General features: G+C 40.2%; 1 protein-coding gene across 1 annotated transcript in view; it reads left to right on the plus strand.

Moving 5' to 3' along the window:
* Positions 1-3,681: 3,681 nt before the first annotated feature.
* The window catches only part of SLC36A4 (solute carrier family 36 member 4), a 93,699-nt gene continuing 71,728 nt past the window's right edge, over positions 3,682-25,652 (plus strand). The window contains 8 exon segments of the mRNA XM_054627685.2: positions 3,682-3,703; positions 3,706-3,789; positions 12,016-12,139; positions 12,662-12,752; positions 13,775-13,863; positions 15,133-15,228; positions 16,428-16,512; positions 25,056-25,283. Coding sequence (XP_054483660.1) covers positions 3,682-3,703; positions 3,706-3,789; positions 12,016-12,139; positions 12,662-12,752; positions 13,775-13,863; positions 15,133-15,228; positions 16,428-16,512; positions 25,056-25,283 — 819 coding nt within the window.

Below are 25,652 nucleotides of genomic sequence, written 5' to 3' on the forward strand. Positions count from 1 at the left end.
TGTTCTTAACTGGTGACACTGACAACATGCCTGCTGTCTTCAGCCACACACCTCCTGAACAACTACAGGCACCAGGGGATGCTGGGGGCCACCCAGCTGGAAAGCAGCTTGGCAAGAGGGGAGTGGGCACCTGGCTGGACACCAAGCTGAATGGGAGACAGCAGGGAATTCTTGATGAAAGGAGGCCGGTGGCATCCTGGGCTGTACTGGGCAAAGTACTGACACCATGGCAAGGGGGGTGACCAGTCTTTCCCTCTGCTCAGCACCAGTGTGGCCTCTCCTGCAGTGCTGTTTTCAGTGCTGGGCTCCTCAGAGCAAGAGAGAAGTACACAGACTGTAGAGAGTCCAACCAAGGGCCACAAGAATGAAGTGAGTGGAGCATCTCTTCCATGAGAAAAGACTGAAAGAGCTGGGACTGTTCAGCTGGGAGAAGAGAAGGCTCAGACAGATCCCATCAGTGTCTACAAATAACTGAAGGGAAGTTGCAAAGAGGATGGAGCCAGGCTCTCTTAACTAGCATTTAGTGCCAGAACCAGAGGCAATGGGCACAAACTGAAACACAGGAGATTTTCTCTGAATATCAGGAAACACTATTCTGATGTGAGGGTCACCAGGCACTGGCACAGGCTCTCCAGAGGCATTGTGGAGTCTCCTTTGTGAAAATATTTAAAAGCTGCCTGGATAGATACACATGGCCATGCTTTGCCAGGGTGGTGGGACCAAATAATTTTCAAAGATCCCTTCTAATCTCATCCATTCTGTGATTCTAGGAAATACAATGGAAATCAAAATCTGGACCTCCTTCACAGCAATTTTTTCACAGCAAAGAAAGGCGAGCATCGCATGAAACTTCATATCAAGATATTACAAAAGAGTTCCCCATTTGATATACATCAAACCAAGTCCTTCTAAAAGCTTGAGTCTCCTTCTGTCAACTGCAATTCTTTAAAGCAGCATTACAACACTGAGTTTTTAACCACAATTTTTGTACCAAGAAAAAGAAGGAAAATAAGAACCCTTGGGAATGGGCTGTTACAGACCAGCATACGGATCGTAAGGAACTGCTGCGAAAGGAAGCACACACTTGTAACTAAGGAAATGAAAAGAGATAAAGAAATATATACATGTTTTCAGGTTGCATAATCATAGACTCATAGAATGGTTTGGGTTGGAAGGGACCTCAAAGTTCCAACCAAAGCAGTGATATAAATCTTAGAGGAATGTCAATCATTTGCCAATCAGATAGAATTATAGTCTACAGGCAGTTGGATGGCAACATAATTGAGGCCTACCAATGGCTCATTAAAATATCATGCAGAGTAATCACCTTGCAAGGTACTACCTGAGTAAAAGTTAAAATACAAATTGTTACAAAAAACAGGAGTGAAAACCCCTCAGACGTAGGCAGAAGGGTTTTAGTGCCTTTGTATGGCTGCACTTTTGGCGTCCTCAACTGCAGCTGAACATGGGGGATCCAGAACTCACAGAAGAAGGGAACAGGAATTAAGGAAAGATGGAATGGCATCTCTATGAAGGGAGATTTAAATAAATTAGGACTCTTCAGCCTGGAAAAGAGACAGGAGAGAGTATGGCAGCGATCTGTCAAGAATGACTTAGACAAGGTAAATGCAATAATTATTTTTATGCTGCAAGACTAGAGATTATCACGTAGCAGGCTAAAAAGGCACATTTTTTTGTACCATGCATGAGCAAATTATGGAATTCACTGCCAATGGAGGGTCTGGAAGCCAAATATATAGCATCACAAAAGGAAGATTCCATGAAGAAATGGAAGTCCCTCAAGACTTTAGCAGCCCCAAAGCTAAAGCCCACAGGCATCTGTATAGTTGGATTGTATATTGAAAATGTATTTCTGTATATTTAATTGGTCCTTGTATTTTTTTCCCTAAAAAAGTGTGGAAATTTAGCTAGAGTATAATTTGGGTTCAGATAGACCTAGCAGAACATCTATTCTAACAAGGGGGATTTAAGCAGACAAAAAAAAACATTACTGAAAATGGCCCTTAAAGATTTTGGGGTTAGCTTTTAATTAAAAAAATTAAAAATGGAAGAAGTTGGGTATTGTACTCCATCTAGCCTTGTTGATCTGAAACAACAGAAACAACATGAGTTGAATTCATGATTTCTAAGAGAGATGCTGTAAATGCTATTCAGAAAAGGAGGCCTATGGTAAACAAGTGTTTGGTGTCTGCAATATTCTCATCATAAAGTCATTTTGCTTTGATGGATGGATGCCTAGAATTTAACCAGATGCAGACATTACAGCAAATCCTTCTATTCTTACCAAAGAGAAACAAAATGCAGATTACAAAATCACTAATTTCTATCACATTACAGTATCTCCCATGTGTTTTTGAATATTCATTGGTCACCACTGGTTACTCACATGCTAGATATAACTTTTGGAGCATATTAGAAAAATCTCTCTAAGCACACAACAAACTTGCTCCCAGAAAAAATAATTTTTATGGAAGTAGCAGCAAGTAGTAGAAACAAAGTTTTCCATTGGGTAGGATGTGAAATAAACATGTATCATGTCCTTAACATCTCTTCAATGTCTACACAGGATTTAGTGAGTCAAGTCCTGAGATGCAATGACAAGGTAGAAAGAATGAACACTCAACTCAATACAACTTTAAAGATCTGGTAATTTTATATTTTCTTGAACAAAGTTTGGCATTGTTATAAACAAAGTAGAATATTGCATAAATGCTCGACACAAATATTGTAATTAGTGAGTCAGTTCCTTAAATCAATAACCTGCAGTCATGGATAGCCTACTGGGAACCCTTTTCTAAAATAAATTTGATGATAATAGCTCATGCACATGGCTCATTTTTTTAATGAAACTTTGGAGGAGTATTTGGAATACACATAGATTTGACAATTGAAAATGGATGCTTTCCCCACTGGAAATTCTTCATAGTAGATAAATTAATTAATGATGTATGTCTAAAGATGACTGAAGTTTATGAGAAGCATCAGAAGACTGCATTTCGCATTTCTCTTGGGTAGAAAAAAAAAATCAAATTACTTTATCCTATATTCTCCCTAAAAAAAAAAAAAAGTTGTTGTAGGAAAGCAGCAGCTGGAAACGTTATTACTTTAGTCAAATCAGCCATAGATATAGGTAGTTCTGCTGAAGAAATAGTGGCAGGAAAGAAGAAATACTGGAAAGCAACTAGCAAAACAGGTTAAGGTGGGGAGGTTAGTGGTTAATCTCCTAGAGTTCCAGATGCCCAGCTCTGCTGAACTCTTCACACTAATCCCTGTTTGCCGTCTTTGCCGATTAATTATGGCTCGAAGCTTGCAGTGCCCCATCCAAAGCCGGGCTCTCCATCCCTGCCAGGGGCACCGCTATATGAGGCCAGCACAGCTGGGCCGCAGCAAAGCCAAAGAGCATCCCTAAGGATGGCAATGATGTCATGGTTAGGGAGCGTCTGGACACTGCTCTTAGTCACACGCTTTGGCTTCAGGTGCTCCTACATGGAGCAGGGCTTTGAAGATCCTGATGGGCCCCTCCCAAGTTGAGACACTTCGCGACTCCATGGGCTGGTGCTGCCGCGGGGCAGGAGGCCGAGGCAGACGGCGGCCCCGTACCGGGAGCGGCACCGCCTCCCTCAGCCCGCGCAGGGCCCGCCTGCCCGCCCGCCGCCCTCGATGGTTCGCTCCCGCCGGGCGCATGCGCCGCGCCGGCCGGCTCCACATCGGCGGAAGGGCGAGCGGAGCCCGGTGGGGCGATGGCCGGCGCGGGCAGGGAGGAGCTGGGTGAGGCGACCCGAGCCGTGCTGCCCGGCGGCGGCGGGGGGGCGGCTGGCTGCGGGGCGGGGAGGAGGGGGCTTGAGCGCCGGGACCGGCCGGCCGGTCCTTACCCCCCCTCCGCTTCGGGAGAGATGGTTCGGCCCACCGGGGATGCGCTGCGGCGCTCGGCGCGCCGAGGCGGGCGGGATGAACCATCCCACCTGGAGTGGGGGTGGCTGCTGCGCTGCGATGTCTCCGCCTCGCTGGGGCCGCGGCGGCGAGGGCTGAGTTGCCGGGACCGGACCGGCGGGACCGGACCGGCGGGATCGGGACCGGGACCGGGGCCGGGCGGGCTGAGGGCAGCGCAGCCCTCAGAGGCTCTGCGGGACGGCAGGGGCCGCTCCCCAGGGCGTCAGTCGCACCTGGCTGGCGCTCGATTTCTTGGTGAAGTCACGGCTTCCGTAGAAGTTCATGGAAATACGTTCTCTTTGCATCGGTGATGCATTTATCTGCCCTGCAAGCTGGGTTGGGGTTTTTCGGGGCATATGTGTATGTGTTAGCGGTATTTATCGCATTTACAGTCTATTACTCTTACCACCTTTAAATCTAATTGATGGAGGACACCTAGATGTTCATCTCTTAGTTTTTCTGCCCATGGGTGGACAAGTTAGCTCGTAGTAGGCTTATTTATAAAGTATAGTTGTGGCTGGGCTAGACACATGGAAGATCTCATCTCAGAGCTGTGTTTTCAGAATCACAGAGTGGGTCCGGTTGGAAGGGACCACAGTGGGTTCATGTGGTCCGACCTCCCTGCTCGAGCAGGGCCATTCTAGAGCTCATGGCACAGGATTGCATCCAAATGGGTTTTGAGTATTTCCAGAGAGGGACAATCCACAGCCTCTCTGGGTTACCTGTTCCAGTGCACGGTCACCCACACTGTAAAGAAGTTCTTCCTCGTGTTCAGAGGGATCGTCCTGTGCATCAGTTTCTGCCCACTGCCTCGTGTCCTAGTGGTTGGCACCACTGAGCAGAGCCTGGCTCCATCCTCCCGGCACCCCTCTTTAAATGCTTACATGTATTGGTGAGGTCTCCTCTAAGCTGCTGCTTCTTGAGGCTGAATGAGCCCAGCTCCCTCAGCCTTTCTTCATTAGAGAGATGCTTCAGTCCCCCAGACATCCTTGTTCCCCTGCTAGGAATCTGAGGATTAATCTGCAGATTTTGTCCTGTCCCATGGCAATGATAGGACTTGGAAGACATGCTTCAAATTTTGTTGTCCCCAAGGCTGATCCATCTTGCATCGAGAGATTTTCACTTTGGAGGAACGGTTGCTGAAAGAAATTTTAGAGCTTTTTTCTTATTTTTTCCCCCAGAAGTTCACATATAAGACAGTTTTTCCTGTCAGAAGCCCTAGAAGCTGGATTTTCTGTGTTATTAATGATTTAAAAATGCAATTCCACACCTGATAAGAATTCCAAAATCTTTTGCATGGTTCAGTGCTATTTAATACTTAATAAAGCTGAAGTCTTGCCAATGTGTTGTCACTTAAGAGTGTGTTAATTTTAGAAATGTGTGGCTTGGTCTAGACAGGTTAGTGGATTATTTAAGACTAGTGTCTGTCTGGATAAATGATCCATTGTGGGTTGGGGTAAAATTGCTCCTCGGTAAGTGTGCAATAGCTATGCAGACCTGTGTGCACTTTGGTTTAATAACTGCAAGTGTGCCCATTTTATGAGCCTTCTGGATCCAACAGTTATGATGCAAAAGCAAACACTTCCTCCTGCTTATTGTGAGGCGTTATTGACTTTCAACATTTGCTTAGAAATAACCATTCTCAAGATTAATACAGTCTACCACAAAGCTGAATAAATCTACTTTATTAAGTTACGGTCTGTAATGGAGAGAAATAAATGATCCGAGATTTATTTTCCAAAGAGAAATAAAAAGGGATGCAAATAACTGCATGAGGCATAGCTTGGAGTTCTTGACAAACAAACACAACAAAAGCTGATGCTCACTTTTACTGTTTTGGAAAATGTAATTATTAGTATTTAATAGTAATTTTTAAACCAGATGAGATTTTCCTTTTCAGTTTTCAAACTGAATAATATATTTTATTTTGAGCATTTTGTTTGTTTATTTTTATCTCTCTTATATTCAACAGGAGTAGCTGTAGTGGAAAATAAAAAGGCAGCTGGCTTGTCTATGGTTTAATGGTGTTATCTGTTACTTCCCCCTTGAGCTAGGAAAATTTACCAAGGTTTATCCGTCTGGGCCAGCATGCCTCTAGCAGTACCATTCATAGTCGCTTTGTCTTGCTCTGTAATTTCTTTGGAGGTGGTGGAAGCATGTGACTTAGCTGATCATGAGTGCTTTGTGGACAAAGCTGTACTGTGCAGTGAGATGTCTTCTGGAGAAGTGCTGGGAGGGTTATTTGTAGGCTAAAGTACCTAAATACCTAGGCAGCTATTTCCTTCTGTGGTTGAGGGAGTAACTGAGCGTTACTTTGAAAATAATTAGTCACAATGTTTCCTTTGTAATTAAATTGTCTTGAGAGCCCTGGTTCTGAGTGTTGGATTGAAAAGCCTCTCTGCAGAACAGAGGTAATACATGGATCATCTGGCAACTGAATGCACTTGCTGGGAACACTGAGCCTCTCCTGTTGTCACAGGTGTGGCTGCTGCCAGATATAAATGTTTATTCTGTGTTAACACTGCAGTGAAGACTCCTTGAATGTGTCTGCTTGTTCATAATTCAGTCACTAACTTTGTCCCATAAGAGCAGCCAGCCCTGGTTGGTGACAGAAGGTCTGGGTATGTCCCCAGGATCATGAATATGACTTTTCATAGCCTGTGGGAAAATATTAGCATAAACCTGCATTTTAGGCTTGTGTAAAGATGATGTGGTGCTGATTTTCTCTTTTATGGAGCATGCTGGCCTAGTCAAAATAGCTGCTTGTTAAATTGAATCTTTATCCCAATTACAGAGGCACTGGGTCACCCTCTGTTTAATAAACACAGTTCACAGTTTGTGAATCTTGGGCAGTTTCTGGCCCTGTGGGCATGTTCTTGTGTAGAAGCTGACTGAGCAGTGAAGTGTGTGCAGGACCTCCTCTGCCTACTGCTTTTTGCTAAGCACTTAATATACGTGTGAAGTGTTGCTCCAACAAGACCTGTGTGTTTCTCTCCCATAAATGAGTAAAACCAGCTGATGCAAACAATGTTATGCTACATCCTGTCCCCCAGATCTTTACAAGCTTGTATGTCAAATCCACTTCATTCCATTTGCTGACACTGACTTCAAAAACCTGAAGGGACAAAAACCCCAAGCAAATGAAAACCAGACCATATTGCTAAATTGGATTTGGAAAAGGGGTTTTAGACATGAATTTGTCTGGTGCGTGACCTTCTCCAAAGGAATATTAGAGGATCAAACTTGGCTTTTATTTTTAATATCTCCTTTAGCTTGCTATGCCTGCCTGGCAAACTCCTTTATTCTTTTGTCACTGTTTCTTCCATAAAATGAAAATGATGGAGATCAGTTTTATCTCCTATGGTGCTGAGTGGTTCAGTTAAATTTGGAAGTGTTAATTGCTTGAGTAACATAGAAAAACTAACTAAAGTTCTTGGTGAAAATTAATTTCTTTGGTGAACTTTTGAACTAGAGGATTTCTTCAGTGTGCTCGAAAAGCTTGAGAATTAAGTAAATTTAGTAATAGTTCAAAGGTTTCTTTGGCAGTATGTCCATAAGTGTTGGCAAGATGCTGGCAAATTCTAGGGGATAGAAAAGTACGTGTGAAGACACAAAATTGGGAGTAATAGTTGTTACAATTTTAACACTATGGATTTACTCTCTCTGTGTTACTGCCAGCTGATTAATGATTGAAATTTGGGTCTTTGAGGATAGAGTGTTGACATTTATGCATGATTATAGTGTGATGTGCAGCTGTAATGGATCAGAGATTTATCTCTCCAGTGGCTTAAGGAATTAGTTTCAACATTGCTGTGATAAGGCTGGAGAAGATGAAATGCACTTTGTGTTGCCTTGGTTGATAGCGGTAGATGCAGAGCTTTTTGGCACCCTGCTTGCATGGATGTTCACAGAAGAAAGCAGAAACAGTGTCAGTTTAATTAACTGTTAAAGACAATCAGAAGACAGCATTTGATCTGAAAAGATTTTTGTGGTGGAACGAGGAGGAAAGAAATTCATATTGGGTGATGGAAGGGCAGGGCTGAAAATTGTCTGGTTCTTCGTCTAAGTGAAAACAAAAGGGTGTGCAGAAATGAATTTCCTTATTTTTAGTTGTGCTGAATGATGATAATGCAAAATTTTCAGGGGCTTCTGTGGCTGATCACTGGGTTGGATTATTCATAGTGTGTTTGGGTGCAGCCAGGATAGTTTGGTGGAGCATGGATCTAATGTTGGCTGAGGTGTGCTCTGTACCATGTGCTTTGTGAGAGCAGCAAGACACCTTCATCTCTGATTCAGGTATGACATGCATATGCTGTTCTTGTGCTGCAGTTTGAGATTGTGTTTAAATTGCACATATTGGACCTTTGTAGGAAGGAATCAAAGTAAATGTGGGGGTATTCAGTGCCAGTTTTCTGGCAATGACTGTGGATGTTCCAGAATAATTAATTTCAAGCTAGATCCAAGTATGGAAAGCTAAAGCTTTTTTTGTCTCGTGCTACAAGTTTGGACCCATTCAGTGTGGATGTTACACAAACCTGGATGTCGCTGTGGGTATGGACTGTGGGACACAGCCACACTATTCCAACAGAGATCTGTTATCAAATGAAAACCTGTGCTTAGAAAGTTGCTTGATCCACACCTCCCATTAATGTCTCAGTACCATTACTGTTAATGGGTTCACATTTTTAGGCCAAAGCTGTACATCATGGGATGAAGGAGGAGTGATGAGGAAAAGAAGCAATTCAAGAGCATTTTTATGACTAGGATAGAGACCAGATAGCATTCTTGGAATGTTTTATATAATGCAGTATTGCAGAGGAAACTGTACTAAGTCATAATCTGTATAGTTATGACAGTGTGAGTTGATGATGTTGCTGTAGCCTGTGTTTTGAAACTTCTAATGGAACTTATTCTCAAATGCATTGTTACATTAGAATAGGAACAGCGAACTCCAAGCCTTAGTGTGCATATTGGAAATGGATATTCTTGGGTCTAATTTAAGCCATTTCTGAGAAGGTGGGTGAATGGGGCAGTGGGACAGTGATAACAATAACCCTGAGATGACTAGATGGCTTTATGCATGGGGACGTGACTTTTCAGAAGAAAAATAGCTTGTGTTAGGAAAAATTTAATTACTTGAAAGATGAGGGGAGTGCTTGAGTATATCTAAATCTATTCTTTAAGGACTACCTTTGTGATCATAAGATGGGTCAGGAAGTTCTGAGAGAAAGTAAAATGGGATGTCTAAATAAAGTTCAGAGTCTTCTGTGTGTCATCTAGCTACATGGTAAACAGTGTAGATGTATGTATATGCCAGACGTTCCAGTCTCAGGTTGCAATGAAAGAAGAAAATTTTACTTTTCTCCCTTGATTGAGCAGTTGCTGATACTCACCAAAGCTGTTGGTTCTGTGGGTCATGCTGGTCCTGTGCTACTGCTAAATAAGAGCCTGACTTGCTGCTTCTTGTCATTATTGTTTAGCATTATGAAGAGTATCCTACAAAATGTGATGGAGATAAAACTGGAAAATTAATTTAAGTATTATTTCTTTTATATGTTGTTGAATTTCATGTGATCACAGACTTGCATGCTTGTAGTTTGGCTTGTTCCTTCAGATTGTTAGTTTAGAATCAATACTTTAAAGAATGAAAATCAGCCTAATCAATTGCTCACTGGGTGAAACTTCCTGCTCCCTGTGATTCCTGAGGAGGCAAACTTTTACTCCAGAGTATGCAGGTCTTTGTGAGCATCAAATGTGCCCAGCAGGGACTCAGAGCTGAAGGGGAGGATGGTGGTGGCATCCTCAAGAACTAGTGAGCACAATGCTGTGGGAACAGAGGGAGGGAACTCTGGTGATCCATCTTTTGATCAATTCATAGACTATGTGCCACGTACAGAAATGTGGTGAAGTCCACCCTGACTTGTATAATTAGAATATTGCTGAGTATAAATTTGCTTTACAGTGTACTTTCTGGTTGAGTCTCTGACCTCTGATTTTTGCTCTTGACTGGACATCTTTGCTTCTGTCAAGTGCTTTCATTACTGGCTTTCAGCTTTTCAGACATGAAATTTTGACAACCTTTTGGTGTTTTCAGGAGAGTTTGAGCTATATGATTTAATGTTAATACTTGGATAAGCTGCTTTCTGCTTTGTGGGATTTTTACAGTTGTTCTACAATTTATCTTTAGAAGTTATTTAGCATTGGCTTCAGTGCTCTGCTGGTGGGTTAGACATCTCCAAGACTTCATAAAAACCTTAATGATTTGTTTAATGGCTGTGGTGGGTTGACCCTGGCTGGATTCTGCGTGTCCACAAAAGCTATACTCTATCACTCCCCTCCTTAGCTGGAGAAAATATAACAAAATGCTTGTGTGTGGGTTGAGAAAAAGACAGGGAGAGATTGTTCGCCATTTACTCACCATGGGCAAAATAGACTGAATTAGTTGAATTTCTTATCAGTCAAATAAGAGCAGGGTAATGAGAAATAAGAATAAATCTTAAAAAACCTTCTGCCCATCTCTCCATTCTTCCCAGGTTCAACTTCACTCAGAATTTCTCTATTTCCTCCCCTCCAGTGGAGGTGCAGGGAGATGGTGCATAGGGACTGTGGTCAGTTCACCACATTGTTTCTTCTGCTTCTTTGATGGGAAAACTCCTCACACTCTTTCCATGTTCCAGTGTGGAACATGTTTCCATGTTCCTCTCCCATGGGAGAAAGTCTTCTGGAAAATGCTCCAATGTGGGTCCCCATGGGGTCACAAACATGCCAGCAAACCTGCTCCAGACTTAGACTCTTCTCTCCATGGGCCCACATGTCCTCTGCCAGGAAGTCTGCTCCAGTGGGCTTCCCTTGAGGTCACAGCCTTCTTTGAACATCCTGCTCCACTGTGGGGTCCTTCAGGAGCTGCAGGTGGATCTCTGCTCCTGCACCATGGCCTGCAGGGGAATCTCACCTTTGGTGCCTGGAGCACCTCCTGCCCCTCCTTCTGTGCTGCAGGACTGTTCCTCTCACATATTCTCAGTCCACTCTCCAGCTGTAGCTACTTGGCAGATTTTTTTTTTTTCCTTCTTAACTCTGTTATTGCAGAGGTGCTGCCACTATCGCTCATGGGCTTGGACATGTCCCACAGCAGATCTGTCCTGGAAGCAGCTGGCATTGCCTCTGTTAACATGGGAGATGCTTCCTGCAGCTTCTCACTGAAGCCACTCTGGTAGCCCCATTACCACCAAAACCCTGACACACAATGCCTGCTTTGTAACATAAATGTTACTGTAGTGTGGTTTGTTTGGTTGGTTTTTTTTTAATACAAAATGTTAACATTACAGGGAACTTGAGACTTATTCAACATATTTTATGAATGGATACTGTGGTAGGCAAGTGTAGGGTAAATAATCTTTTTGCTCTTGGCAGGATTTGCTTTGCTTAACTGTAGTAATTTAAAATGGTTATAATTTCCTCAACATTAAACTGGCATAAGATGTTAGTTTTGCCTGAAAGGCAATTTTGTTCACTACTGACTGCTTGCTGTTACTTGGTGCTGTTACTTAGCTGGAATTTTATGCCAGTTTAAAAGGTTCAGGAAATTGCAGCTTTCAAAGCATGCAACCTGATTCCTGTATTTTGGTTCTTTCTTCAATGAATGGAGATACTTTCTGTGGTATCTGTCTTGCCTCTCTGAGGGCAAACTTAGTGTTTAATTCTGAAGTAGCTACCAGCGTTTAAGATGAATCTCACCCTTTTGTAATGATGGATGACTTTTCTGTTTTGCTTTATGTTGCATTAGCTTGCAAAGTGATTTAAACTAGTGACATTTTCATGATAGAAATTTGCTTTTCTTAATGAAAAACTATAGTGTTTAGCAATAATAATAATAGTAATGAGATGGTATGTCACTTTAAAGAGAGAGACTATCCTGTGCAAACTCGTGCTCTATATATCTGATTAAATAATCTTTGTATTTAGGAACATGTTAGAACCTCATTGTATGGGAAGTTTGAATCCTGTCTTACTTCTGAACTGTAAACTTGTTTCTAATGCTAATGTAGTGTTACCTCTGTTGTACAGGCATGGAAGTAATGAAGCCTTTAATTGATGAAGAAGACTCAGATGGCATCTCAGATGAAGAGCATGAAAATACTTTCCTGCCAGTTAAGACGCACTACCAGCTTGATAATGAAGAAGGCATTACGTATGTGTTCATCTTAAGCTTGTTTAGATTTCTTGCCTCTGTCTTGTTTCTTATGAGCAGTTTTCTGAACTCTGAAAGGGTCTTCTTGGACCTGCAGAACAGTTTTGTGGTTATACATTAGGACTTTGCATAATTCTCCCAAAAAACAGACCATATTGAGTAGGTTCTCACTTCTTTTGAAGCTAACAATGTACTGGCTGTAAAATATTTCAAGGTTCCTATTTGTAAAGTGATTAGAACTATGAAAAGAACTATGAAATGGCTGAGAAATTAGCATTTCACAAGCTGGAGTAAGGAACTGAAGATCAAACTTCTATTTGAGTGTTCTATTTGAGGGTGCTCGTGTGTAAGGATGAATAGAAACATTATTTGAATGTGTTGCACTTCTTTAAAATAGCTGGACCACTGTAAATTTTAAGTTGAAACTTGAAATTTTTAATTTTATTATAGAGAAAGGGTGAGGTTTTGTTTTTGCCCTCTACCCCATCAGTGTGTACTTCTAATGTGACATTTTATCCTCAGGTTTATACAAACACTGACTCACCTCCTCAAAGGAAACATTGGAACTGGGCTTCTTGGTCTTCCGCTTGCAATAAAAAACGCTGGCATTGTGGTAAGAATTCTTTTTTCATAGACTAGAAAAATCATCTAGAAAGATTTTCAGATATATGTCCTGAAAAACTAAAATCTCAATGCTTCTTATTTGTCACTGCCATATTGATAGAGTTGTGTCATTTCTTCTCTATAATTTGGGGAAATCAGTACTGAAGATGAAGATTTTTTTTTTGTTTTATAGGAAGTTACTGCTTCACCCTGAAGACTTCATTGCATGAGTTGCATTTTTGCTTAGCCAAAGTATTTTTCTGGTCCAAACAAAAAGTTTGTCAGAAAAAAAGAAATATCTTCATTTACTCAGACTCCTGTGATGTCTCATGGGAATTGTTTCTATGGGGCTGTCTTATCTTTGTACAGACTTCTCTAGAGACAGATTGTATGTCTTAAGATGAAGCATCAGTTTGTTAAATCAATCTAGTTTTTCTGCAAAAATAGGGTATAGCCAAGGTTGTTTATACTTGGTAACATACAATGCATTTCCTAGGGCAGGGTAAATTTAATCAAATGAAATTTTCACCTTATGACTAAATAATCCTGTAATTCCATAGTACAGGTTGTTCAGTTTGAGAGTGAAAATTACATGGGTGTAAGGCAAGTTCCTTCTGTGAAAACTTGTGGTCAAGCATTTATTCTGAAGCAAATGATTTAATTTCATAGTTGTCTGGAGCTTGTAACTTTTGCTGTCATTGCAATTCAAGTGGTTCAAACTGCTGAATTGTGCAGTCTATGCAGTCTTCTTTCTTGAAAAACTTTTTGGCAAGTGAAACAGTTAAAGGAGTGAAGTACTCATTTGGTACTTAAGGCTTGATCACCCCTGAATAGCCTTCTCTTAAGTAGTGAACTGAAAATAAGGGATGCCATGAAACATGAGCAGCAGCATCCTCCTGACAGTGAAAAATTTTTAATTATTACTTTGTTTGCTACAATGTGAAATTTTTTCTTGTAAAGATTTTTCCCCAGCATATTTCCATGAAAATTTCTGTATTTCCTGTGTCATCCCTTTTTTTTTCCCCATACCAGGTTGGACCAATCAGCCTTGTGTTCATAGGAGTTATATCTGTTCACTGTATGCACATCTTGGTACGTTGCAGCCACTCTCTATGTCAGAGGTAAATGTGGAACTATTCATTCAGTTGCTGAGTTTGAAGTAATTTTTTTAATTCCTCTTTTCTTTTTGTGATCTTTGGTCTACAAATACTCTGGTACTGTAGCAGTTTCTTCTGTCAGTTTAGAATCTTCTCAAATTCTTGAGAATTTGTGTGTACCTAGTAATGATAGCTGTGCTTTGTGCAACGCATTGAAAAAACATATTTGTTCTCTGCTCAAACACAAAATGAGGTTGGTTTAACTTGTTTTTCCCAGTACCTTCTTCCCTGCTGGCAAATAATCAGGTCTTTCTCTTGGCAGTTTTAAATGCTTATTTTAAGTCCTTCTTTATATTCATAGAGCTTCTGAGTCTTCATAGCTTTGAAAAATGTAAATAATCTATGAATGCCCAGTTTATAAGTATTTTATAGGAGTAAAAGATAAAGTAAGAAATACTGTTAATGTCTTTCATGATTATATGTGAGCTCTGTCTCTGAATTGTGGCAACTTGATTCTTTGAATATGTAATGCTGAAGGAATGTGTTAAAATGATGCTATTGAGCAGATAAGTATTGAATATTCCTCCAAGTGACATGTGCAGTACTGTGGGCAAGCAGTTACTCAGGTTTGACTGACAGAGAATTTTGATTAATAGTGACTTTCATTAAATATTTTTATTGTACTGTCAAGTGTTAAAGAGAAGCAGTGGGAGGGTCTCATGTTGCAGAGTGCAATGAACTTTTGAACTGAGTAGAATCACAAAACTATTAATGTCCCTGTAGCTGGAAAATCTATTTTACCAGATTAATATGATATTGTACTGTGAACAGACCCTGTCATTCCTGAATTTTTCCTGTGTAGTTTTGAATGGTCTTTAAAGTTGATGACTGAAATAAGATCATCCAATCAATTGTGATTTACTGCTTGTGCATCAAGAGTTGAATTCTGTTTAAGTTCTTTGTAATTTTAGATTTGAGATTAATTTCTTAAGCTCATATAACAAGAATATGATTTTGGAGTAGTTTATCAAAAAAACCCCTTGTTTTGTAAGAAACTCATTTAGTACTGTTGAACTGGGGGGAAGCAGCACTGTGTTTCATGTGCTTGCAGAGTGCTAAATAGCCCTTGCTGGGGTAAAGAAGCCCAAACCATACCTCTGAAATTCAGCAGCAGAGTGATGCCACAGGTGACAACCTGGTATAATCATGGAAGACCAACAGCATTTTCAAAGTAGGGTTCTGGGTCATCATAGTTTCTGGTAACTCTGTGTTTTCTTCACTTTTTGATTTCAGGATGAAGAAGTCCTCCCTGGGATATAGTGATACAGTCAGCTGTGCCATGGAAGTGGGGCCCCTGACTGCTCTTCAGAAACGAGCTTCTTGGGGCCGGTAAGTTTAAACTAGAATTTAATTGAGTAAATTAATTTTTAGAAGTTAATGGCTGCACTTGGAATGATTAGGAGATGTCTATTTTACTAAGATTTTACCTTCCTTAGAAATGCTCTTATGCAGTGTTATTTGGTATTTCCTGCTGCCAGTGGTGATTTGGGAGGATGTCTGACTTTATTAGGTACATCAATTTTCAGTTCTACAAGAGCTCTGAAAAAAATGAATTCCGTTTAGTAATATAGGAAGAGATGTGTTATAACCAGAAATGCATTCTGTGTTGTCTAATGCAATGAAGTAGTTTAAGTTTTCATTCTCTTTTCCCAACATTTCTCTGCATTGCAGGTTTATCCTGCAAATGTTAATTACTTTGATGTATGTATTCTGAGACAAAGCAAAACAATTCTTTGGTTCCTGTTTAAATACAGCATACAAATAATGGAGAAATACTTACTGTTTTTGCAATAATGACATGAAGATATAAATGGCTTGTTGTGTCTGTTAAATTTTTTATCTCTCTTTTACCAAAAAACCACATTATTTTTTCTTTACCATCTGTTGCTGTTTGTAGAGTTTATGTTATGACTGCACAGTAGTGAAATTGTGAATCTTAAACAGACACATTGCTCAGCGTTAATTTAAAATGGTTTTTACCTCACTTGTGGAAGAATTTTTTAAATTCCTGTTACTTTCAAGGATGCAGCATCTTGCTAGTGAGCTAGTGTTTTAAGGTATGTTGTGATGACTTCATAGGGATGAAGTAGAGCTCAATTAGAGGGAAAATTGGTTTGTTCTGATATATAATTCTGATAGATTTTTTAATATCCTGATATATAATTTTCTATTGCACCAAAGAATTACAAGCCTCAAATGGGCAATGGGGTCTCCAGAGACTCTGTGCTGCAGCAAATCCATTCTCTGGGGCAGGTCTCTGCTCCTAGCAGAGTTTCATTGCAGTCTGTCTTCACGCCACCATTGTGTATCACTTTTTACAAAAACAGTCTGAGCCACAGTGTTCTTTCAATGATCACCACCCTGTTTTGACAGGGGAGGAACCTGCACTGCACTGCTTGTGAGATTACTGTGGCACTTGAGTCTAGCATTTTGACTACTCTAAAAAGGAGCAGTAATTGCATATTAGGTAGCAATGGGATAATTGTTTGGCTCTTAAGTATAATGTATGTTTGTTTTTTCTTCCTCAGGTATATTGTGGACTTTTTCCTAGTGATAACACAGCTGGGATTTTGTGGCGTTTATGTTGTGTTCTTGGCAGAAAATGTGAAACAAGTGAGTAATGCTGACATATGAAAGTAGATATGGGTTTAGATTCATTTTCCCTCACTTTTATTTCCTATAAAGCTTTTGGTTAAAAGGGGCAGTGGGCAAGGTGAACTAAATTCAGCTCTTGTGAAAGTGTATATTTCCTTCTGACTTTTTTGTTGAGTTTAAAAATCAATTGTGGAAATGATGGAAAATAAGGCATAAAATGGTGTAGGAGCCAGTTGTCCCAGAAATATTTTTTTTTCTAGGCTTTCTGCTGACTTCCTTTTTTCTCTCCAAACTCCTGGGCATATTTTATCCTTTTCATATAACTGGAATTTTTTTTTAGGTTCTTGTTTAGTCCCTTCTATTCACAGAATCCACTGTATCTAAATGAATCCTGATTTTTGTTCCAAAAAATGCCTGACATTGACATTTCTACAGCTTCCTCAGTAGTCAGTTCCAATGCTTTCTTTATCTGTTAGACAGCTGCTTCTTTAGAGAAGCCTCAGATTTCTTACTGATATTGTAAGTTCTTTTTTTTTTCATGTTCTAGCTATAAGTAATTTATTCTTTTCTATTTGTGGACATCTTTTATATTTTTGAATATTTTTATCCTGTCTCCCCTCGATCTAATAGAGGGGAGACATGATATAATCTTAAAATTGTTCTTGCTCTTCGATGAATGCTTTGCATTTGGTCACATCTCTTTCTTTCAAGTTTTATGCCTGAAGTTGCTGAAGTCAACTAAACAAATGCAAATGGATCCCCACAACCACAAACACCTTTACACATTGCAAGCAACCCCAAACCTTTGAATAAAACCCAGCTACCCCTTTTCTTCCCTGCTCCCATCCATCACTGACAAAAGCAAACAAAACCATGCCTGGCACTTTTGTGATGCTGCTCCTGCTTTCATTTACCTGCTTTGTCTCTTGCTCTCCAGTCCTTCCAAGCTCTTTCTCATAGGGAGATTCTCTTGATGGGGTCCTGGTGGGTGTTGGTCCTTCCTCGGGGCACACTTGGCAGTTGCAGTCAGCAGTTTGTGTGTCTGAGCACGTGGTCCATGGAGGGTCAGCCAGCACAGGATGGATGCTCAAACACAGGCGCGTTGAGCTTGTGGTGCTCTCCCTTCTTTTCATAATTCCAGGACACTACCAATGTGCTCTGCTGTGTTTTCTGCTCAGGGGGCTATGGTAAATCAGTTATCATAAAGCTTGATGAGTCTGAATCTCATTGGGCCTGTATCTATACATGCACTGGTGAGGAGGCACCTTGAGTTCTGTGTCCAGGTCTGAGCCCCTCACTTCAAGAAAGACATTGAGATGCTGGAGTGAGTCCTGGCAAGGGCAGTGAAGCTGGGGAAGAGACTAGAGAGGAAGTGCTATGAGGAGTGACTGAGGGAGCTGGGGGTGTTAAACATGGAGAAAAGGAGGCTCACGAGTGACCTCATCACTCACAGCAACTGCCTGACAGGAGGTTGTAGCCGGGTTGTTGTTTTCTCTCAGGCAGCCAGTGACAGGATGAAAGGACATAGTCTGAACTTGTGCCAGGGAGGGTCCAGGTTGGACATCAGGAAGAATTTCTTCATGGGAAGGTTTGTTAAACATTAGAACAGACTATGTGGGGAGGTGGTGAAGTCCTGGAGTTGTTTCTGAAGTTCAAGAAACAACTGGATGAGGCACACAGTGCCATGGTGTAGTTGACAAGATGATGATTGGTCAAAGGTTGGACTTGGTGATCTTGGGGATCTTCCAACCCAAACGTTTCTGTGACTCTCTGATTCTGTGTATGCTCCTGTGAGTAATGAAGTGAGGAATAAGGTGTGGTAGGTTGCTGAGCATTAATTGTCCATATAGATTCTTACTCTACCCATAAGGTAGGTAACAGGTGGCTTGGCATTGCTTACCTTAATTTAATTGGGAAGAAGGCTGTCCCCTTAGGCAGTTAGCACATGGAAGATAGTTTGGGTTTTTCATTCCCTTGTGGATGAGTATTTATATAGTGTTTAAGAAGTGTTCCAAGTTCTGTAGATGAAGATCTATCAGAATTAGGCAAATTTGTGTATTTGGAAGCTGTGTACTCTGTAATTTGTATGTTGTGAGGGAAAAAAAAATACTAGCCTTTAAAACTACACTCCTACCTTCAGAATCTGTCTCTAAAGCTAAGAATACTATCTGATGTCATTTTGCTGGCCTTCTGAAATGAGATCTTTAATGCATGCCTTGTAATGCAAGTTTAAATTAAAGCCTTTCTTATCAAATGCTTACCTGATCAGCTGGTTATGTATATGCTGTGGTCTTAGGCAAAAGATGAGACTGAACACTTGCTGACTTCGGCTTTTATAGAGGGGAAAAAAAATCCTAAAATGTTTTTCAGGAAAGTTTTTGCTTTCTTGAGGAAACATTGAAAGCTCTTACAGGAAGGCAGCTGCTGCAGAAGCAGTAGCTGCAGAGACCTACAACATGGACCCTATGGATGGGTGGATTAAAGTCATTAGCAATTCAGAAGTTCCACTTCCAAATGTACTTGATTTGGACTGCCCTTTGCTTGCTCTTCTCTGAGGGAGAACTCCGGTTTGTTTCTTCCTGGCAAATTTCTATCGCAGAAATCAGTCCCGTAGAGGGCACCAAAGAACAAAAATTGGTACAGCCTAAGTCTCTAATGATTTGGGGTAGTGAAAGGATGGGGAAGGTGGACAGAGGGAGTGGGGGGGCAGGAAGGGGAGAACTGAAATAAAGGAAAAGCATAGTAAAAATATTACTGATAGCACACCATGACTGATACATCTGCATTATAATCTGTACTTTGCTGATCATATTTGCACGTTGGTGTGTGCAAATTAAACCCATTGAAACTGGTGGAAACTTAATACTGAGATTTTTCTGCATTACATTATGGTTTCCCAGACACTGTGATGCAAGATCCTATCTTCAGTTATGTTGAATAGCAAGTCAGTCTTTTCCTAAGGAAAAATATTTTCCAGGAGCACCAAAGAAACTTAGACTGGTGAAAAAAGTTCTGGTTAACTCTGTCAGGATGTAATACGAGACTTATGGGTGAAAGTGTTTCAGACTGGAGAAGAACAGTAAAGCTGGAACGAAAATCTTGAGGGCTGACTACAGCAAGGCTAGGGAAGGAACACACAGGGATAGAGAAAAGAAGCTGTGCTCAAAAAAACATGGTCCCCTTTCATGCCATAGTTGCTTTGCATTTCCTGCTTGGACACCAGAGGACCCTGTGTCAAGAGTCCTGGTATTTCTTAGAGTCATGGAATTGTGAAGGTTGGTTTTTGCAGAGATTTTTATTAAGATTAACCAGTACTGCCATGTTCATCAATAAACCATGCTCCCAATTGCCACATCCACACATTTCTTGAACACTTAAAAGGGTGGTGATTCCAAGACTTTCCTGGACGACTTCTTCCAATGCCTGACCACCCTTTTTAGTGAAGGAAAATTTATTCCTTTCTTTTGCATGTTTGCTGAGTTCTCTGTATGTTTGCTGAGTTCTCTGCAAAAGTGTCCTCTTTCATTGTTTGCTGATAAAGCTAAGAAATGAAAACACGTTCTTGCTTTTTGTGAGCGTTTTTTTAGATCTTTAGCATCCTGAAGATGACCCATCAGTAGCATACTATGTAGTGGAATTCTGATTTTTTTTTAGGGAAAAACCTTACAAAACTTTGGGAATTCTGCTTAGTCATAAAACTGGATGTGTTAAAAATGCTGCAAAGTACAGTATTAAGTTTCAGGTGTGCCAAAACTAAATGAGCTGTGAAACATTTATTTGGCCTGTTCATGGAAAATTGCAGTGTTATAATATAGTCTTTATCTCTCTGATAACATACTGATTTTATCCCAGATCTGGCCTTGTGTGTTGAACTGGCTGTTGCTCTGAGCTAAGTAAGGAAGAAATTAGGAGGAACCAGTGAGTTCAAGCACTGCTGTATTAAGGTCACTAGATGTTGAAAAGTCCATAAAATTGCATGACAGAAAGAGTGTGGTTTGGGATACAGGCAAGGAAACAGTGGTCTCAGTTGAAGAGACTTAAGGACATGGAATTATTTCTTGCTTCTGAGATAGTTCCTTTAAGAAGCAAGTGTTTTGTTTTTTCAACTGATTTTTTTTTCAGCCTCTAATTGTGCATTAGTTTTCTGAGTGGAGAAGGAACTTGATATCTAGATTTGCACAATGTTTGATATTCTTGTATTCAGCTGAATGCTATGCATAGGTTGTATAAATGAGTGAAAAAAACTTTTTCAGACATCACACCAGCATGGTAAATTAATGCTTGAGTAACTGAAGTAACTCCTGATGAAATCTTTTGTCTGGGGACATCACTATGCTTAGTGACTTTAGTGTCTATGTGCTTCCTTTCTAAAACCATAATATTTCCTCATGTGGTTTGGGGAAATGTTTGATACCAGGTCATGTTGCTTTGTTCAGGACAAAGGCAGTTACATGCAGTGTTGGCTGCTCTTGGCACAGCATGACTGCCATATGCAGTAATGCACTAGCAGAGAGCAGCAGAAGATTGAAAGTGATTATTGTCCACAATAGAAATCTGAGGTAATATTAATTCTAATATTTAGGAGACTAGATTAGATAGAAAGTGCATCATAGTCCATCCTAACACAGTCAGCAGTAGATTTGCACAGAACTAAACAGCGCATGAAAATGTTTAAAAATCCAAAATTCTTCCTGCTGTTTTGTATTTTGGTACTTTTGGAACAGTTTTAAGTGTTGTCTGATAAATTTTTCAAAGCAAAATTTAGGAAAACACTTCAAAGTCATGATGATGTTAGCCTGAAAAAGTCATTATAATCTCATCTTCATTAGAGTTTTCCTTTGCTACTCTGCTGTCAGATCTCCCACAGCCATTGTTTCATTTTAAGAGAGAGAGTAGCGATCCTTACTTTCTATAACTTTTGCATTTTACTTTCCAACTCAGCTTTCTTCTACCTGTCAGTAACTCGTGCCTGTTTGTTTAGTTCTCTCACAAGATTAACCCTTGCTGGGTCTTATCTGGTGTGCCTCTTCTGAGTTAATATACAGGATCCCATTTTTGTCACATCTCAAAATCCAACTTTGCAGGATATTTTCTCTGGTCTTGCCTAAGCCCATAAGTGGTACTGCTCTGACTGATGTTGTTAAAGCTGCTCTCTTGATACAAAGTTGATTTAAAGGTGTATATATATATCCACAAAAGGGAATAAACTGTGTCCTCCTGTGCATTTTTATCAGTATAACGGTGTCCATGAATCTGAATTTGTACATGATGAGAAAGCAGTAGATGCCACTTTGAATTTAGCAAGTTTTTCCATGCTGTCACTGTCAATAAATATCCTTGTATCCAAGAAAGGTTGTTAGAGGATGGACGGATGGATGAACGGACAACTAGCTAAAGAGGGGGAAATAAAGCTGTTTGTGTCATCAGATTCAGAGGATAGTGGTCATGATCAAGAGCCAGCAATGTGCCCTGAAAGCAGCAGCATCCTGGGTTGTATGAACAGAAGAATTGCTGGTAGATGGAGAGAAGTGATTGTCATCCTTACTACCCATTTGTTAGACCATATCTGCTGAGTTCTGATATCCTCAATACGGGAATGCCATTGACAGACTGAAGTGAGTTTAGGGGAGACTGCTGAAATGATTGGGACTGAGGCACCTGTCCTTTGAGGGCTGCAGAAACTGGGCTTTTTCAACTTGGAGAAGTGGCTTTTGGAGGACTTAGGAGCAGCCAGGACTGCAAAGAGTTTAGAAAATAAAGTCAAGTTTTGTGCTTGGTGAGGTCAAATGAAGGGACAAGGGAAAGTTATAAAAAAACATACAGGTAGGTGCTGTTCCTATCTCAGGCTAAAGACAGCTGTGACTGCAAATCTGGTTAATGCAGAATAGTAATCTGTACTGAGCAGGTCAGGAATTTCATCATTTGTATATTTTTTATTTTTTCTCCCCTTACAGCTAGAATGTCTTTGATGCCCTGACTTCTTTCTTTAAACTATATTTCAAGGAACAGGACCTGCTACAGGCTTCTGCAAGTCATGAAGTTTTTGAGAATCTGTTTGGCCTCCATTTCCTTCTCCAGAGAATTCTGGAGCAGGGAACAATGTAGGGAGAATGGTTACCACACTTATTGTATTTTAAAGCAGGTTATAGTGTTGTGATGTATTGCAGGAATGTAACTCATTCTGAAACTGCAAATGGGAGGTGGGAAGGTAGGGCTAGGGAGGCACTGAGAATTTTAGTCAGCTGTGTTTTGCTGATTGTGCATCAGTATCCATTCACCTGATGAAGGTTGTGGAGAGTTTGTGTGTAGCTGTAGTATGTTCTTTCTCTGTGCTTCCCTCAGTACTCTTGTGAATGTAAAAGGCAGATAATTATAAAGGCTATTTTGTATGACCACACTTACCTAACACAATGTGGAGATGTGATCTTATCACACCCATCATCAGGGCAGCTGATCACAGTAGGCCAAAATTTGGATACGATTTTATAGGTTATTGTGTACTGCATTTTCCAACAGTGTTAGCCTGTAAACTCCAGTTGAATGGAATTTGTGGTGCTAATAGGAAAAAAATATTTCTGACTTCAGGCACTTTCTAATGGGGTTTATGTGTACTAAGGGAATGCCTCTGTCTGTAAGAGAAGACTGAAGTGTTTGGATACTTGAAATTATTTGAGTAGAAGCTGGTTTATACTGTGGTATTGTAAAAATGTATTTTAGAACCTGAACTGTATCTTGCCTGCTAGTTTTTTGTTTGGTTTGGGTTTTTTAAGGAATGAATGTTTTATTTATTTTTTTTTCTAATAGCTCATCAGGCTACAGATATTTGTATGAATTGAAGACATGCTGGGCTAAATATTTATTGTAGCAGAGAGTTTCTGTGCTCAAATCACTTTGTGATTCTTAGAAGCTCTTTTACATGTCCTTGTGTGCAGAGCAGCTCTGGCTACCTGCAAGTGCATGCAAGCAAGTAAACACACAAGACCTGTTAAAGTGAAAGACCTAAAGTGCTTGTTCTGCATTTCTGTTTTAAGTGTAGTGGGAAAGCAGGAAGCTTCCACAGAGAGCTTTACTTCATGTGGCATCAGGGAAATAATTTGGTTAAGTGTTTGACTTACAGCTTGGCAAAGTCAAGTTATTGTAGCTGTGTGAATTAAATTCTAAGTGTAATTAGAACTTCTTTGTAGTTTTCTAAAAATGGTACTCTTAATGAAAACTACCAGATGTTAAATGTCTTGCAAGTGACACTTTAGATTCTTGCAAGGTAGAAACCATCAGTGTTTCCATAATGACCAGTGATGTTTTCATATAATTGAGATTTCTGGAAAGCATGCAATTGCAGAATTATATCATTTAGCTTTTTCATTGTGGAAAAAAAAGTACAGTGCTTTTGGTTACAGAAGAATAGTTTTAAGTTAATTCACTCTTTCTGAATTTGTGGATTGTTCGAAACAATGGAAATCAAGCAAGTTATTTCAGTTATATATCAGTTTAGCATTTTTGTTTGTCTCTGTGGGAGATTAGGATTTTTTTTTCACTGTCTAAGTGTGTTTTTGTAGCCATCAAGCCAAAGGCTCTATGCAGCATGAATAGATTAAGTACAGTCATAGGCTCATTTGTAAGATGCTGAATGCAATGGTAGAGAAGAAAAGGATACCTAAGGGAAACAGCATGAGGAGATCTAAAACAAATAAAACGGTTCTTGTTTTGCAGCAAGCAGAATAACCAGCAGCTCTGAATGTTTTGATTGTGGTGTGCACAGCACAGATGGCTGTGTAAATTTCCACAAAACAAATTTTTGGCAGTTGCAGCCACGCTGAGTTTTTCCGAAAAGAAGCAGTGAGAGTCATAAATAGTTCCAAACTCAATCTTCTGATTTGCACTACATGCAGCTATTATAATGTTATGTACAAAAAAAACCTAATGCACTTTCACATTGTGTACTACTTTTAATTTATAGGCATTAATTTGTATCAGTTTATTAGATACAGAACTCTCAATTCTGTCATGGTTTTTAAAGTTGAGTTAATATTCATTAATAAAAAAGTGAAGAATGAAAAAAAATTCATTTGAATTAAAGGAAAGACAGGCATGTTCATATTCTAACATTATTTTGTATGTATGCTGCTGTGATGCGTATGATGAAGACATAAGGTTGTTAGGCACTGAACTCAAGTGCAATAGCATTTTTTTATCTAACCCACTTACTCTCCCCAGGAAAATTCAAACTTTTAAGATTTAGGCCCAGATCTGTCTGGCTTGCTTCCAGTTTACCAAACTCCCTTTCTGAAAGGACTCTGATCTAAACTGCATGTGTGAATTTCCTCAGTGGTGGGATAACGATGCTTTCAAGCCCTCATTTCATCATTTGCCTTAAGTATGAAACACTTGCTGGAAGTGCCTTGTCTTCCCCTCTGCACTGAGTACACGTACAGGGATCTCAGAATTCCTGTCCCTCACCAGGTGGAGCAGAGAGACAAACTTCCCTGTAGGAAAACAGCAATGTGACCATATACTCACTTCTACCTCTGTTTACCGTGTTGGTTTTGTTTGTTTCAATAAAGGTCCATGAAGGATTCTTGGAAAGTAAGATTGCTCCCATGAACGTTAGTGCCACTGGCAGCTCCTCTGAGAAAAGGAATACTGATTTACGAATATACATGCTGTGCTTCCTGCCATTCCTGGTCCTCCTGGTCTTCATTCGGGACCTTAAGAGCCTGTCCTTGCTTTCATTGCTTGCCAATCTGTCCATGGCTGTCAGCCTGGTGATTATTTACCAGTATATTGTTAGAGTGAGTATAAAAAAGTTTATTATCTGTTCTTTTCAGTGTGGCAAATTATGTTTGATGAATGTGGCAGTTGGTTTCTGATAGATATATACTGACTGACAATTTCTGAAAGGCAACACTAACTTTATTTGAGGCATCTTAATTTAAGATAATAAAAATATTTTATTTTCTTGAGTGGGAAGTGGAGCATGGGAAGAGAGGCAATGAGAATATGGACTGGGCAAGGAGGCAGGAGAAATTATGAAAAAAAATTGGATAATTGATAGTAATAGTAATTAATCATTCTGCAGAACTTTGTCTTGTGTTAAAGAGATGTTCTTTTAGTGCCCCTTATGGTTTTAAAGAATATCTGTGCAGTATGAAAGCAGGTTA

The sequence above is a fragment of the Agelaius phoeniceus genome, chromosome 2, assembly GCF_051311805.1.
Source record: "Agelaius phoeniceus isolate bAgePho1 chromosome 2, bAgePho1.hap1, whole genome shotgun sequence".
In the NCBI taxonomy this organism is placed as follows: Eukaryota; Metazoa; Chordata; class Aves; order Passeriformes; family Icteridae; genus Agelaius; species Agelaius phoeniceus.